We start from the raw sequence: 17791 nt of genomic DNA on the forward strand, positions 1-17791 counted from the left end.
CTCATTTGAGCAAAAAATTAGGTCAAACAATTTTTCTTTTTTGATTGGGTCCTTTTAGCAGGAAAAAGTTTTGCAGAATTACTTTGGGTTTGTACAAAATAGGATAATTCCTAATTGTACATTTTGGATTATTTAAAAGCATCAAGGTAAAACATGTTTTAATCAAAGTGGAGTTACCAGGGGGAATGGGAGGATGTTTTACTGTAGTTAATTGTAGATCTGACATAAGGAAACCAAGGTTTTAATTCCATATAGAAAGATCAAAAATTCTACGTAAATACTCAAGATTTCTTAATTTCCATATACATACAGCCCTTGGCTAATTTAATATTTATTAAGTCTCTACTAAAATACATTTTTAGTACTTTATCTGAGTTTAAGATAAAAAAAAAAGAGAACTCTTCAAAATTACACCCAAAGGAAAGTCATTTTACTGTGCTGTTTCTGCAGATAAAATTATTTTCACCTAAGCTAACTTCCTAGACCAAAAAATATTTTCTATACTTTAGAATATAATTTATAGTCAAAAGCATAAAAAAATAGTTTAACTAAAGATCTTAATTCCCAGTGAAGAGAAGAGCACTCTTGCTTTGATTGGCAGGACAGGGCTATCTCTGTTTAGGAAATGAGCCATTAAATTATTGCTCCATTTCAATTCCACTTTTTTCTTTTCAGGACCAGCTCTAGAGAAAGAGTGAAGCACCATTCCAAAGGCCATTCCTGTTTTTCCTCTCTGGGGAATTTTTCCTCGGTCACAGAATGGTGTATAATGTTTTTATCTGCAATTGCCATTTTTGGTATCATGAAGTAAGACCCACTTGAATTTTATATTTCAATCACAGTTTTGCATATTTTGGCTTAGAAGTCTATTTTATTATGACTAAACAAAGATTGAACAACAAAATCTGCTCTCAACTTGGTCTCCTCTAAGATTAAAACATCCAGGACCTTGAGAAAACAAAGTAAAACAGTTTTATATAGAAAACAGCAACAACAACCCATCATCAGAGTATATGAATAAAAGATGAATTAAAACAGATAGTGCTTATGTCTAAAAATACCATCACAAACATACAAACTGTTTTGGCTGTTAATATGTTCTACATTTACAAAGACAGTCAGATTTTTTTTTCAACAAAAACTGTTACGTATAGAGCTATATATAAGTAAAATTTATTTTCATGTAAATCGCTAATAATTGATGGCTCAGAAAAAGTAATCCCACTATAAACAAGTAGTGTAAACATAAAATGGACTTTTAAAAGCACAATGCAGTCACAGTACTTAACTTGCTAACAGGCATTTATTATGATGTTTAACCTATTTTCTCCTCACTGAGCTGGGTACTATGTAGGTTACAGAAATGAAGCACATGGTCCTTTTCCTATAGAAGCTTAAAATATAATTGAGACAATAGCAAGCCTCATAAAACCACACTGAACAATAATTGCTCCACTGTGAGGTGCCAAGATTTGGAGAAGGCCATAAAGTGTTCATCAAAGAGCGGAGACTGGGTGGGACTCTGATGGAGAAAAAGGGTAGAGAGGCGCCAGAGAAGAGAAGCAGTTTTGTGTGTGTTTGCAGAGGCTACGAGGACTGGGGAAAAGGAGGCCATGACATGGCTGAGAAAGATCTTCAAGCCAAAGCAGTTAGTTTGTGGTGGACATGACTCTACGTGAAAATGTGATGCCAATGTTCTGACTGATATGGACAAGTGGGCCCACTAAAAAACAGATGAAGAATGCTCTGAAGGTCAAGTAAGAGCAGAGGCGCCAGAAGTACATTGGTGACGGACTTATTTCAGCCAGTATTTTATCCACTTGGGCAACCCAAGGTGCCAAGATCACAGAACAACAAAAGCAGTGACCACAATACCATGATGGTTACTAGATATTCACTACTATTGTTTTCAAGTTTTAATTTAAATTCTAGTTAGTTAACACAGTGTTATATTAGTTTCAGGTGTAGAATTTAGTGATTTGTTGCTTACATACAACACCCAGTGCTCATCACAAGTGCCTTCCTTAAAGCCCATCACCCATTTACCCCATACTCCCACCCACCTCCCCTTGAGTAACCCTCTCTATAGTTGAAAGTCTGTTTTCTGGTTTGCTTTTCCATTAAGTCCATCTGTTTTGTTTTGTCAACTCCACATGAGTGAAATCATATGGTATTTGTCTTCTCTGACTTATTTTGTTTAGCATAATACTCTCTAGCTCCATCCACATCATTGCAATTGCACTACTAAAAGGATACAAAAGTACTGATTCAAAGGGACATATGCACCCCAATGTTTATAGTAGCACTATCAAATATTTCCAAATTATGGAAAGAGCCCAAATGTCCACCGACTGATGAATGGATAAAGAAGATGCGGTATATATAGATAGAGATATAGAGAGATATATAGATAGATAAATGTACAATAGAATATTACTCAGCCATAAACAAGAATTAAATTCTGCCATTCACTACAAATTACTTAAACCGCACAGTATGAGCTTTTAGTAAGCTAGGCCCTAATGAGTTTTACTAAATAAAATGTCCCACTGAAAAAAAAGTGAATTTTAGAGCTTACGGAACTCAGATTGGAAAAAACAAAATGAGTAATACAAATTAAAAGGAAACAGAGGACGAAACTCCAATTATAAAGCACTTCTAAGCAGACCTAGAACTATTCATTTTCATAGACTGCTTAAATTGAGGCTGTATAAATGTGTGTTTAGATCAATTCCATGCTTTCTCTTAATTCATCTATACCATTTAACTAATATTTTTTGTTTATTTTGTTTTCTTTGCCATTTTTACCTTAGTTTCTCATATTTAATGTCTGACTGTTTGGCTATTTTCGGGTAACACTTGCAAAGGTTTTATTTGGCAGCACTTATTATGGGCAGATGATAAAAGTCTCCACTCATTTTTATCACTTCTACCTAAGTCTTAAAGTCGACTACACAAATTCAATAAGAATCCAAATCTATTTATCTTCAGGGTACAATACAAAAACCATCTATTTATTCAAGTCTTTGATTAACAGCATCTATATTTATGAAATGCTCTGGGCTCTGCAGGTGAAAATATTTTATATGAAACTCAAGTATTATTAAATAATATTCTTTGATGCTATCAGTGTTTTGCGTGCATATGTGCAAGTTCAATAACTTTAGCCTCAAGTCTAATATTTTAAGTTTTAAACTTACAAAACAAGAAAATATCCTCTTAAAGTAAGAGTTTAACTTAATAAATCAGAAAAATTTATAAAATCAAAGTTACATCATGAAAATGTCTCATGGATCTTGGTATTTTGTTTCCCATTGAATGTTGGGCAGGCTGCAACTATTTTTGAGTAACTATTAAATATTTTATATATATATGTATTGTTTCTGAATATTATCGGATAGTCACACATACATATCCCCATTACAATTCATGCTCAACATGAAGTAATATCATAAACAAGGAACGTCTGACCATAGGCAAATTTACTAACAAAGCATAACATTTCCAATTCATGAGACATACAAATTATCAACCTCAATTGTATTTTCTTTTAACCTGCTCATGAAGGCACAAGGTCCTACTTTAACAGTAAGTGTATGGAGCTGTAAAGTACTTGAACCTCAATCCTGTGTTTTGCTGAGTGTACATGCTTGAATATACCTTAACTATCCTGGGCTTCCTTTTCCTCATCTATACAACTGATAGGATTATCTCCAACATCCTCCCCACTGCACTAAAGTTCTGCTGGTTGATGAGAATGATTATGATGCCACCAATATCTCTGATAATAGTAAAAACATCTCTTACACAAGGATGCCTTAATTATGAGTTGGCCAGTGTCCTATATACTTTAAATACACTGATTTCATTTTCACAACAACCTATGTGGTAGACACTGTGATTGTTTTCATTTTAGAAAAGAAGTTAAGTAACTTGCCCAAAGATCAAGATGTAAATGGCTGGTATCCAAATTCAGGCAGTTTGACTCAGAGCTCACATTCCTAACTATCATGCTACTTTATGATAGATGATGAGGTTTTATAATTTAACTATAAAGTGAGCTTTTAATTAATGAATCTACTAACAGTTCCATTTCTGCTGATATGAATCTAAATCTTGAATTGCTATTTTTGTCATTCTCTGCTTGTGTGTGCAATATTTTAAAGGGATTTGAGTTATCAAAAAATGTGATCCCTAAAACAACCCTATGAAGAATATGGGATAGTTTTTTATTTGAATTGCATTTATGAGAAAATTTAGAGCTAAGGCCCTGACATTGGTGAGACTTCCCAATTACAAAGTTAAGTTGCTTTTAAGCTCTCACAGAACAAGGGAGAACATACTAGTCACAAAGCTGATGGACAACACAGCCACGTTAAAAACTTGGGATGCCTAACTTCTACCCTTGTCTGAATGTTTAGGACTCTCAAATCTTCAACCTAGGTTTCTCTCCTAAAGTCTTGACAAATCAGATTTAATAAAATGAAATAAAGTTTATCATTTTCTCCCAAACCTACTTCTCCTAAATTGCTTCTTCTGATTAATGATACCAACAATTTACTACCCTAAATGAAAAATATGTAACTCTTCACTCCCACAGTCTCACGTTGTCACTCAATTCCATAAAGTCTACCTTCAAAATACTGCTCAAATCTATTTATGTCATTCCTATTGCAGCAAATTATTTGCAGGATATAAAATGTCCTCTGTGATTAAGGACCATTAAATTTCCATGGTCATTTCAACCCTTCTGTACCTTAGGCTACAACCTCCCCAACAATCCACAGTCCTTACACTTTACCCTAAATTCCATGCCTCTGTACAGGTAAAGCCCTCTGGCTGGAATTCTTCCCTCTGTTATGAACACTTCCTTATCCTACCTACTTTCTTCTCTAAGAAATTTCTCCTTACCTGTCCCCATCTTCAAATTAATCACTTTCTTTCTTGTCTATGCCCATATTATATGACCTTTCGTATTGGATTTTAAGGGTAATAAATACATTCCATTTGTCAGATTTAGTTCTAGGCTTTGTTCTTTGAATAGATTGTTTAACCCATAAAAAACCCAAGTAATGAAAATATTATCTCCATTTTACAGATGAAATCCTTGAAGCAAGGATAGAACTTGGAGCCTGGTTTAGATTCTGTGTCTCTCTCTCTCCGCCCCTCAACTGCTCACACTCTCTCTCCCTCTCTTTCAATAGTAAACATTAAAAAAAAAAATAGGACTATAATTCAAAAGTGGTGAAGCTCATGTTTTAAATTTGTTGATTTCTAAAACCCCATACTCTCTTTTCCCTCCCATAATTTCTTACATGTTTATACGTCTCTCTGCTCCACTGGACATTGAACTTTTTTTTTTTTTAACGTTTTTATTTATTTTTGAGACAGAGAGAGACAGAGCATGAACAGGGGAGGGTCAGAGAGAGGGAGACACAAAATCTGAAACAGGCTCCAGGCTCCGAGCTGTCAGCACAGAGCCCGACGCGGGGCTCGAACTCACGGACCGCGAGATCGTGACCTGAGCCGAAGTCGGCCGCTTAACCAACTGAGCCACCCAGGCGCCCCCAACATTGAACTTTTAAAATGCAAGAAATTTATCTTATTCACAACTTAGGCCTTAGGACCTGGCACATGGTCTGGCATGTAACAGATGTCCAGTGAGTAAATGAATAAGCCCATGTATTGTTTGGCTCACTAAAATCCTATTGTTGTTAACTACCATTTAAATAGAAATGCTAGTTTCATGAATATGACTAATAGGGAAAAAAGAGTTGAACAATGTTTATGAGTTTTTAATGTAATTTTTATTGAGTTTTTGTATCGTATTTCATTAATATAAGAAATAAAGAATAATACTGGTGTGCTTAATCTCCTAACATTATTCAAATTGGCTTTTTTCTTTCAATAAGATGCTTGGGATAAATTATTAATTTCTGTTCTTCCAGAAAGGTGCATCCATTTCAGGTCCAAACTTCAGTCCCAAATATTTTCTAAGATATATTTGCATACAGTCTGTATACATTTTTGCAACTATATTTTGACCCTTGAAAAAGCAGGGCTGGCAATTCACTAAGTGATTTTTTAAAAAATACAATAAAATCTGGCATGCTATTTATGAAGGCAAACGTTTCTTTTTTTCTTTCCTTTTTTTTTTTTGGCTAAACATATCTTAAAGATAAACTTACCCTAAGAACAGAGGCATCCAACTAAATAAATTCTACTGTATGGAATAAGCAATATGAAGCAAGTATACTAAATGGCCATCAATTATAAAGAACAGAGAGCTTCCTGACATGGCACAGCATCAAGTTAAATGCATGTTAGTCTATTTGTCCCAGCAGCCCCTCCAAACTTTGAGTACAAAATTGAAGGGAAAAATGAATGCTATAAAAATTAATGGATGGAAAATAAATTATGAAGATTTGTAAGGTGGCTCAGAGAACCGTTTGGTGGAAGACATTTGATATACAACTTCCATTCTCTAAATACTATGGCCATTCTTTCAAAAATATGAAGATCCAGAGAGTATCAGAATTCAACCCGATAAGTCAGTTACATATACTTAGAGGCAGAATTCTTACCTATGACATTTCTGTCAAGCTATCATTTAGCCATTTCTTGGAGAACACTCTACTGGTGGCACCACACAAATACCTGAGGCAGTCATTCACTTGTACAGCCAACACTTATTGAGCATTTACTATAAGCCAAGAGATTAGACATTATCTCAAGTAGTTTTCATTATAAGTATTATCACCTCAATTCTTTAAAGAAGAAAGTGCATATGATCAAGAATACTAAAACAACACGTAAGGGTGTGAAGTGCAAAGTGAATGCCCCCTACTACCTCTTCCTCAATCTTTTTTTTAAAAAATTTTTTTAACTTTTATTTATTATTGAGAGACAGAGACACAGAGTGTGAGCAGGGAAGGGGCAGAGAGAGGGGAAGCCACAGAATCTGAAGCAGGCTCCAGGCTCTGAGCTGTCAGCAGAGAGACCGACCCGGGGCTCAAACCCACGAACCGCGAGACCATGACCTGAGCTGAAGTCAGTTGCCCAACCAACTGATCCACCCAGGCGCCCTTCTTCCTCGATCTTTCATCACTGTTTCCCTAATATAACTCTGGTTCCTAGTTTCTGGGCATTTAGCTCTATAAACAGAAAAATGCAAATTATATGTACAATGTAATCTTGCTAAAAATTTTCTGGATCTTTAAAAAATACTTTCATATTTTAGAATCTTGAAAATATTTTCATAGTTCCACATAAATACCTATTTTTAATGCCTGCAAAATATAAGCTACTTCACTTTAGAGATGTACTTATTTAACCTGCCTCTACTGTCTTGTACTTTTAGAGCCATTTTTTTGTTTGGCTATTACAAACAACAGTGTATTATATTGTTGACTCAATGACCACGTGAATTTAAGTTTTGACAGATATTGCCAAATTAATTCCAAAGAGTTAGTACAAATTTATACTCTTACCCGAAATTTAAGAGAATGCTTGTGATCCCCATCCCCATCTCTGTCTGGCCACTCCCCCACTCATGCTTTCTCTCACAAAAATGAATAAGCCTTTTTTTTTTTAAGTGAGAAATTAAGTATTTGCCCAAAATGAAAATGAAAACCCATTTTTATGATAACTGTAATCTGAATTCTCAACTCAGGTTCATAAATTAAGTAACCTAGTCAAAGCAAACAAAAAAATTAGTGCGAACAGCTTTGTTTTACATTTTTTTGTCAGCCTTCATAGAACACATCTGGATTTCCCTATCTGCTCTAGCATTCAGTCTGTTGCAGTATGTTGTTTTGCTTGAAGTACTGGAGAAAAGTGGCCTCACATAGCAAGTATGTAGTTGCAAGAGGGGGGGATGGGGAACTCTGCACATGCTCTTCTTTGATACCACACCAAAACATGACAGCAGTATTTTCTAAAGGATTCTATGCAATGTAAAATCTGAAACCCTATCAAAACCCTTAATATAATGACTCTTACCTTAACTCTATTGGTTGAGGTACATCCATATTGTACTTTCAATGGATCTTGACTCGTGCGGATTTTCTAACATCATGCACTGCTCATTTGGAAAATACCAGTTCCTTAAGTTAGGTAAATCTTCCAAGTATTGTCTTATTATACGATATTCGAAAATCCCATTTACATCACTGCCAATCTCTTAAGAACAGTCTAAATACTGAGAAGCCTCTCAAGCTCATGGTGGAAAATACAAATTTTCCAAAATTCAAAGTATTGCCAAACAGCTTAATTCTCTCATTGGCTACAAGTATTATTAGTTGTTTTCCTTGAAGTAATAAGTTCACTTCATTAACTTTTGAGAAGATAACTGCCAAATGCCAAAGCCTGGATTCTTCCAAATGACTCTTCCAAGTAAAAGTGGTATTACATGTAAAACAGAGGCTAGTTCAGCTGGCAACTCAATAGTACAAGTACTTTTCAAGACAGCAACTGTACTTCAAAATGTGGCAAAACTGATTTATACATACTTCCCATTTCATCACACAAAATATTTAAAAGGACACTGTACACAAAGGTTGAAACTTCACTACTAATTTTACTCCATCAAGGTCATTCTTAAATGAAATGTCATTTTTTTCTGTAAGTATATGATGAAAAAGAAAGTAATTACTACTATTTTAACTTGCTTTCTTTATTTGTGCTAAGGTACCAGTAGTTTTCCTACAATGGCTTTTGCACTGCCAATGAAGTTCAGTGAAAAAGGCAAACAAGGTCTTACAAAAATAGTTTGGACTTCACAGATTTCTTAAAAGGATCTTGGGAATCCTCAGGATTCTACAGACCATACCTAGAAAACTATTTGCTGCTTCTATCACCACCACTTCAAAGGAGAGAAAACTGAGGTGTAAACATTAGGGAATCTACCCAAAGACAAACAGTAAACAGCACAGCTAAAATTCAAACCTGGGCATTCTAACCTCAAGTTCTGGTCTCTGAGGACATCTTAGCAGCTTAGGACATCTTTCTATCAGTTGCCAGTACTGTGGCAAAGTTCTTTGTAATAAAATGTCACTCTGGTCTTCACTTTGCCCTCTCAGATTTTAATGTTCATTCATCAAGCATTTTGATCGACTGTGAGCCAGAGACTGAGCCCCATGATGGGCATGCCAAAATGAGTAAGGTATTGTCTTCACTTCCAAGGACTTCACAATCAACTAGGGAGACAAATGGGCAAACTACCTGTAATTCAGTGTGATAAATGTCATAATAGTACTCTGTACAAAGTATTTTGGAGGCACAGAAGAGAGTGATTAATTCTGTCCAAAGAAGGAAGGAGGGGAATCAGGGGTTTACCAGCAAAAGTGCATTTTAGTTGAACTTGAAGGACAAATACATCAAATCCCTTTATTTACAGGATGGTCCTTCACTTACCTGAATACAGCTATCATGTTTCCAGCCTAAGTTGCCACTACTTTGAATTAAATATCTCCATTGTTTTCAAGAATATATTATGAGGAGAGGAAACAAATCCCCATATAATGGGAAATGTCTTCTGAACATATGTACTGACTCTTCTTTTGCAAGTATATACTCACATTTGTTAACATTAATCTGTAGTTGTGAGAAAGCCAGACAATTTTGTCTAATAGCCAAATAGCATATTATAAATTACAATTAGAAACAAATGTGTAAACTCAAGAAACTGTTCACAAAGTACCCCAACCAGACTTTTTAGTCATCTTTCTTTTAAGACAGAGATCAGCAAACTTTTTTCGTACTGAACCAGATACTCAATATTGTATACTTGACGGGCCAGATAGTTTCTGACCCAACTATTCAGCTCTGCCCTTGTAGTATGAAAACAGCCATAGACAATATGTAAATGAATGGGCAAGGCAGTGTTCCAATAAAACATTACAACATAGGCAGTGGGTCACATATAACCCAATTGTTTGCTGCTTGCTGCTGTAAGCCGTGTTTCTTTTATGTATCCTCCTCGCTGCATACTGGAAGAACATTAGACCCAGAATTGGGAAAACTGGCTTTTAATTATACCTTGCTAAAAACCAGCTATGTGATCTCAAGCAGACTGCTTTACCATTCTGTTACCTATTTCTTGATCAAATCAACACTCTTTAGATTTTATGATCAGTAATAACCCTTACTGAAATCCAAAGAATCACTGCAAAGTAACTGTTTACCCAGGTTTTACTAATTCATTCCATCATGAAATAAGAAGAGTGACACTGATAAAAAATGAATGTGACCTTAGAGGATATTAATAGAAAGGTTTACTCAAATGAAGAGGGTGCAGGGCTGCTCCACTCTTCAAAAGTAAATTTCAATTGAGTAAAACGCTAAGACTGTCCAGGGGAAAGCAACCCAGGACAATCAATCAATCAATCAATAAAATTGACAATTTTAGCAACACACGTTTGAAATAATTGGGCAAAAAGTGCAAAGTAGTGATTCACTGTGCATATTATTACTTTTCAAAAGCTTGGAAATAAAGATTAGAACATAATTATAATATTCTGGGTTGGAATCATGTTTGATTTCTGGATTCTGATCAATTATAAATTCTGTGCCTTCTGTATCGTCAGTCTACAAAGTTATTGCTCATAACAATGTTGAAGTAACATTGTCACTAATCTCTTATTTGCATCACTATATACAGTTTATATCCTTGAGTATTATATCATTTGAGTTTCTTGGCACCATGAGACTGGCAAAGATAAATATTATTGCCCTTTTACAAATAAGAAAGGAGAATTCAAAAGCTTATTCTCTACCTAGAAGATCCTTGACTTCATATCATAAAAAGGGAAGGGGTTAGAGCTAAGCTCCCAAATCAGCTTAGAAAATGTAGACTGAACACTAAAAACAGACACCACCAAATATTTTGTACAACACCATCTACTTATATTCTGGTGGGAAGGAGAGCTTGGGGGAGTGGGATTTAACAGCTTAACAGCTTCAAAGCACTTTAAATTTGGAAATAGTTGCCTAGCATTTTGCTTGAGCTGTTCGTGTTCAATTTACCTAGTTTTTCTGTTAAGTGCTTCAACCAAATGTAAACGCTTTATAAATACACCTCATAAAATGTATGAAGGAAGAGGGGGGTGTTCTAACTAAAACAAATTCAACCGGTAAGGGCTCTAAAAGCAAAGGAGATTCCTTTCAATTTGATTGGCTGCAGAGATAAAAAGCCATATTCTTATAAAACTAAAACATAAGCAGCTGTGAATAATTCAAATCACTAAGTGGCATGAATGGATTAATATTTCAATGTTATACTTGCCTTTTATCCAGACACAACTTTGAACATAATAAATTTGGTCTGAGAACTGAAATCCTCAAAATTTTGAATTTGGTTTCTTCTTTTAATATGTATAATTAAATTCACCTTTGAAGGCTCCAGAAGGTTGTGGAGGGCAGAAGAAATGTATTTTTATTAAAATGAGCCAATCTGTGGGAAGCCTACATAGAAAACTACAAAGAGATTTGAGAAAGCAGCAACACAGAAGCTAGATCATGCAAACACAAAGTCTATAATGGATGAGGAAATTCATCTTCATCAGTTTGTTGTTCCCTGGTGAAGAGGGCACTTAAGGGGAAACTACATGGAGGAAATAAAATCACAGGTGTGTTTGCTGTTCCATCCCCTCCCTCATCCTCTAATTTGAACCTAGATTGAATCAGATTACTTACCACTAACACCTCAGATTACTCTGTGTGAGAAAACGGTAAAGTAACTAGTGGTGTGCCTGGAAAGGAGAAACGTATGGTATACTTTTGTATGGAGAAAGATGAGAGAATTCATGTGCTGACCGTGTACATGAATCTTGGGTCTTTCTAGCAACAGAGGGTGTGGCTGCTTCACTCTCCTATGGACTGCCTCCTTCTAGGACCTCAAATTCTCCAAAGGCCGTGACTGGGGGAGGCAGCATGTGGGACAACGGTGTATCTTACAGGGGAGTTTGTTTCTACAATCAGCCTGTAAGGCAAAATTAATCTAAACTCAAAAGATTCTCGAAGATCCCTTCTATTTTCCTTAAAGTAAGCAGGTACAGTTTTCCAAATACAAACCTGTACATAATACACATAAATAGAATGCACTAAATGCAGTTTACAATAAAGAAGGCCATCCTGTATCAACAACAATAAAAGCCATTGAAATATTTAAGTATGAGAATCACACGCAGTCCTGTGAAAAACTAATACCATGAGGCATGCAAATATCTACTTGGGGTTAGTCTCCTTAAAAAGAATGGAGGTTAACCTGCTTTCACTGTTCTTAATGTCAAACCTCTCCTCTTTCCTTTGTTTTCACTCTTTCTCTCTTTCGTCCCTTAACAGATCTCTCTTCCTTACCAGTTACAGTCTAAATCAAGTAACTCTGGACACTGGGGTACCCCAAGGCATTTTGTCTTACATGTATGAGTTTTTTACTGCTACCATAACAAGTTACCACAAACTTAAAACAACTCTGATCAAATACAGGCTTGAAACAATGCAGATTTCTATCTTACAGTTCTGTAGATCATAAGGTGGAAGTGACTGCCCCCGCTAGTCTGCTCTGGGTTTTCCAAGGCTGAAGTCAAAGTGTCAGAAGTTCTTAAGGAAATCCGCTTGAAAGCTCATTCACGTTGTTGGCTGAAATCAGTTCCACATAGCTGGATGACTTGGTCTTATATTTCCTTGCTGGCTGAGTGCCAGGGGACCTTCTCAGCATCTAGAGGCTCCTGACCCCCTCTTTCCCATTTTTTAAAGCCAGCGACATTGGGTTGAGTCATTCTCTCTCCGCCTCCCTCATCAACCACACCTCCCCGTACACCCCCCCCCCCACCCCCACCCTCTGATTTTAAAGACTCGTGTGATTATATTGGACCCACCTGGAAAAACTCAGGCTACTTGCCCTGTTTTCTTTTTTAAGTTCATTTATTTATTCTGAGAGAGAGAGGAATTGCATGCATGCGTGAGAGGGATAAGGGCAGAGAGACAGAGACTCCCAAGCAGGCTGTCAGCACAAACCCAAGCTTGATCCCAGGAACTGTGAGATCATGACCTGAGCAAAAACCAAGATTCATATACGTAACTGATGAGCCACCCACATACCTCTCCCTGTTTTAAAGTCAGGTGATTACTAACCTTCATTCGATATGCAAAGTGCTTCCATAGCAATTGCTGAGCCTTTGATTAAATAACAGGAGAATGGGAATCTTGGGAAGACACCGTTAGTATTTCTCTTTCTCACACTGTGAGAATAAATTCTTGGTCTCTCAAACATACTTCCTTATAGTCCCTAAAATATAGCACACATCTAGCCACAAGTCGCAGGCAGCCAAGATGGTAAATAAAATTTTGTTTGCAAAATGAAGAACCTAATGAAAACATAGCAAAGAAAACATTATAAGACACTACAAAGATTTCAATAAAACCATAAAGAGTTGTGATATCAAGTATAAAAATAAGCACACACTAAAGATACAACAAAGAGCCTGCAGAAACTTCATTTGTTCTCTGGACATTTGGGGTCACTGATTTATTGAGAGGAGCCCAGGTGTTACTTCTTCCAGGTGAGGTCTAAAGTGCTTTGAGCTTTGAAACAAACAGCACTCTGAGTCTTACTGAAGGCCTCGGTGAAAGACCCTAATTGAATCTAAAGATCCCAGCTGGATTCTGAGAACCTTGCTTCCAAACTGACTTGACTTCAAAACCACTCTGCCGTGCTTGTTGCAGCCAGTATTTGCACAGCGCTATCTCTACCCTGGCATATTCATGTATTTTGCTAAGTAATATCTGAGCAGAGTAAGCCATCTAAGAATTCAGGGATTCCCAGTAGTTAACACAGTCCTTGTCCTGTTGCCAGTGGTCAGAGGTTTGACCACTCTCTTTAGCAGACAAGCCAGCCTTCTTGAATTGTTTCATTGTCCAAAAGGGGACTATTGGTGACGTTTCATGGCTTTACTTGGTCTTTTTGCCACTGGTCGACTGAGAACCTTGTGAAACCCAAGCCCTGTGCCATGCAACCTCCTTCCCGGTCACCTGGGGCTGAGTCTCTCTCATGTGGCCTGCCAGTGAACCCTGGACGGGGATTTCACAGAAATTTGACACTGAGAATAGTGAAAAGTTTGTTTCTTCACAAGCACCACAACTTAGAATTCTACATAGGGAGTCTGGAAAACAGAAATTATGCAACAGTAAGAGAATGTGGGAAAGGGAGGGAGACTCAAATGACATAACCATATGTAACATGGAGATGACTTTTTTTTTTTAATCTGAGACGCTAACTTTATAGGTAACCATGACAGTAGGAGAAAGGATTAGAAGAGGCTTTTCTGTTCCTTCCAGTACATTTCCTGATCTATTTTCCCCTAGGAACTTTATAGGTGATGTACAGTGCCCAGTGCCTCCTCAACATTCCCAACCTCAAACACAAGATGTAATCAAAACACCTTGAATGACACTTATTTAACTCAAGGGCTGTAGAAAGTTTTTTTGCATTAGTGACTCCCAGGAATGGGAGATATTTACTCCAGCACAAGGAAAACAGGAGCTCTTAGAAGTGCTCTAATCACGAAATCCAAGTATTATTAATTAAGTGTGTCCTGCCACCTAGGGGCATTCTTAGTTCACTTTGGGGCATATGCAATTTCTAGAGACTTCATAGTATATTCACTAAGGAAAATGATAATATTAAATCCTCAGCTTTTTCAGAAGTTCAACTTTAGAAAGACCCTTTAAAGCAATGGCCATTTCTGTGTTTTTTTAATAAAATAACTTAGGCATTATCCATTGTGTTTTATGTTAGAGAATGCCAAACAGACCCATATGATACATTTCTTCTAGATTTCAACTGTGGCTAGAGTTGCCACTTCATGTCTATCCCTGTCCCTGCCTCTGGTGTTATTCGGCCAGCAATGATTTTGTTACAGTTTGAATTCCTTTGGATGGGACAAAAGAAGCTGTACAATTCTCTTTGGTTCACACCCAGACTCTTCTCTCATTCATCCACCAGCTTGGGCCCTGAGGGCCCTTAAATAAATATGAAAGCTCTCTTTAGTTAAACACTGAGGTCAAGATAAAGTAAAATATTTTCTTTTTTGCTTTGGCTGCCAATAACTTCATAATTCAGCTCAGTGCTCATCTACATTAATAAATCCATTTGAAGTTGCTTCTAACTCCTTTCTCCTTATAATTTCATTGTTCTGAATTTCTTTCAAATTTTCTAGTTTTTTTTACTGCAATTTATTTTTAAAGGTTTCTCAAATCTTCTTTATAAATAATAAATAAATCTTACTTGTAATTTTAAAATAGGGCTTATACAGAAATATACTAGATGTATGTTTCCTGCTTTAGTATAGGTCTCTCCCATTTTAGCACAGCTCTCTATAATTTAAGAAATGGCTGCTGGATATAAATCAGAACTCATCTATCATATTAATACAAAAATTTAAGTGGGATTTAATCCTACATACACATTACGTACTAAAGGAGATCAGAACATGTCACCCAAAAGGCACTGCTTTGGCATATTGATTATTTTGAGCTGAGGGCACTGCAAAGACCACAGATGCAGGAAGAGCTCTCTGACCTCCCTCTTTGTACCCAAAACCAGGTTAACATTATCCCTTGAGATAAGTGCACTCTGTACCACGCAGAGAACATTCTTATCACTGGAGATTGGGTATCTTTGCCAAAATGGATCTATACAAACAAACCTATTAAAATAGACCTTTTCTTTCTTTAGTTTTCCCCATACAGTTCCTAGCAATGTTCCCACAATGTACTGTTCCTCACCCAAATCCATGTCTTGTCACTTCTCTACAAATTTATCATCCTTTGATTAAAAAAAAAAAAAACAGTATATAAGCTCTCAGTTCTAACTGCTTCTTTGAATCTTTGTTTTTCTTATTAGGACTCCCCCATGCCTATCAAAGTATTCAATGAAATTTGAAGCTTTTCTCTTGTTGATCTGCCCTATGTTAGTTTAATTCTCAGGCCCAGTGACAGAACCTAAGAGGATGGAAGGAGTATTTTCCTCCTCTATAATATGCATATAAATTAGCCCAAATTAGTCCTGCAAGGAAGTGTCTAATCACTGTTCTTGCAACCAATCATAAGAGAGACCGATAACAGAATAGAAGACAACTGTGGAAGGGAAGAAAGCTTTATCTTGCTTCTGTGTCACCAGTATAACATTTTGGAACAAAGAATTACAACATCTGTAGTTTGATGTTTATTATATAGTTGAAAACTTGTGAGTTCCAGCCAGGTTGAGGAAGAGAAAATTGTAGAATGTGACAGCACAGGGCATGAAAGTAGACTATGGTTGTGGTTTCCTCCTGCTACAAAACAAAAACAAAAACAAAAACAAAAACTGTAGAACTTAATAAAAACTTTACAGAAAGCACTAGAAGAATAAATTAGAGTCAGCGATGGTGATTTCAGAGACCCTAATGTTATGGAGCAAAGCAGAACCTGGTTCCATGACATAGGTGCCTTTTGCTACCTAGTAGTAGGCCACACACTTAAGAGGTAACCAGTCAGCCTCAAGGAACAGACTAGAGACAATTAGTGAGAGGCATCTGTAGGGGTGGGCTTCAGGTGGAAGCACTCACTTGGAAATTTCTTCCTGGATATGGACATGTTATCTGGGCTCATAATGCCAACATCAGAGTACCTTGGGAAGGAATAAGTATTTAAAACAGGCAATGAATCACCTCTAGCACACAGTATTTCCTTCACAAAAGAGAAACGAAACAAATTCTTATTGCAAAAGGATCAAAAAAGCTATAGCCCAGGACCCAGTTTAGGGAACATAATGTAAGAATGTGCCTGCACAGTAGTAGTATGACTATCTATCATTGACTGCTGAAGAATAAGGGTGTTTATTTCCTGAGACAAAAGGTCTGATCACTATTTAATATGGGGTATGGCAGAGCTTTTATAGACTGTGAAAATTTTTGTCCTAAGAAGTCTCAGATTATCAAATAAAGACTCTTAGAAAAATGCCAAGGAGTTAAGTGCCTCTGGCTCATCAGCCTGTTCTCCCCAAATATGTAGAGAACCCTGGGGCCAACGACAACCTGAAACCAAAGAAAATGACCAGAGGTAGCAAAGCCAGAAAAATTAAGCTATTCGACTACAAATTTCAAATTATTTCTCCAATGACATTCTTGCCTTTGTTCCTAAAGATAATTTTGTGCTAAACTTAGTAGCTGTTTTTCTTTTCCTAAATCATTTTTCCTTTCTTTGTGAATTCAACTGGGTAAGAATGAGATCTATTATTTTTGCGTATACGAAACCATATTGAATAAATGCTAAATAATAGAAGATTAGAAGTCTTTTCATAACCCTATTTGTTATTCTCATGGTCTATTTTCTCTTGTTCTTTTCATTTAACAAATCTTTCTTTAAATGCTTCACATTGGGGGGTTACTATCTACCCTGGTGGGTCACTGACTTTGTAGAGCATGGCATATGCTGAATTGAACACTGTAATTACATTTAGACCTGGGGCAACACCCAATTGTTATTCTCATGTGTATCTGGAAGCACCTACAAATAACATATATTAATGAATTACAGATCCTGTGGTGAGTTAAAAGGATAACAAGTCTCAGTCAGTATTGCATAAAGTGGGGTGGGGAGAAGCTGAGCTCTTTGTAAATATATGACCTGGTGGGATGGAAGTCCTCTAGAAGCAGTTAAGAAACTGTATTCTCATTGTTCTGTCAACCTACTCAATTCATACGTTCCAGCTGGTTGTTTCCCTGAATTTCTCTCAGGGTAAGGCCTGAAT

At 36.5% G+C, this 17791-nt stretch overlaps 1 protein-coding gene across 7 annotated transcripts in view; it reads right to left on the reverse strand.

Annotated features, from left to right (window-relative positions):
* IMMP2L (inner mitochondrial membrane peptidase subunit 2) overlaps window positions 1-17791 on the reverse strand; it is an 890955-nt gene that overhangs the window by 145486 nt on the left and 727678 nt on the right. For 6 of the 7 annotated variants that reach the window (XM_042922372.1, XM_042922363.1, XM_042922382.1 and 3 more), the window contains one exon: window positions 15568-16334. The exons of the other annotated variant lie outside the window; for it this stretch is intronic. In XM_042922372.1, the coding sequence (XP_042778306.1) occupies window positions 16203-16334 (132 nt within the window). In that variant the 3' untranslated portion in view covers window positions 15568-16202. Of the gene's footprint in view, window positions 1-15567; window positions 16335-17791 lie in introns of those variants that run through there. 7 annotated transcript variants of the gene reach the window in all.

This window comes from Panthera leo, chromosome A2, assembly GCF_018350215.1.
Source record: "Panthera leo isolate Ple1 chromosome A2, P.leo_Ple1_pat1.1, whole genome shotgun sequence".
Classification (NCBI taxonomy): Eukaryota; Metazoa; Chordata; class Mammalia; order Carnivora; family Felidae; genus Panthera; species Panthera leo.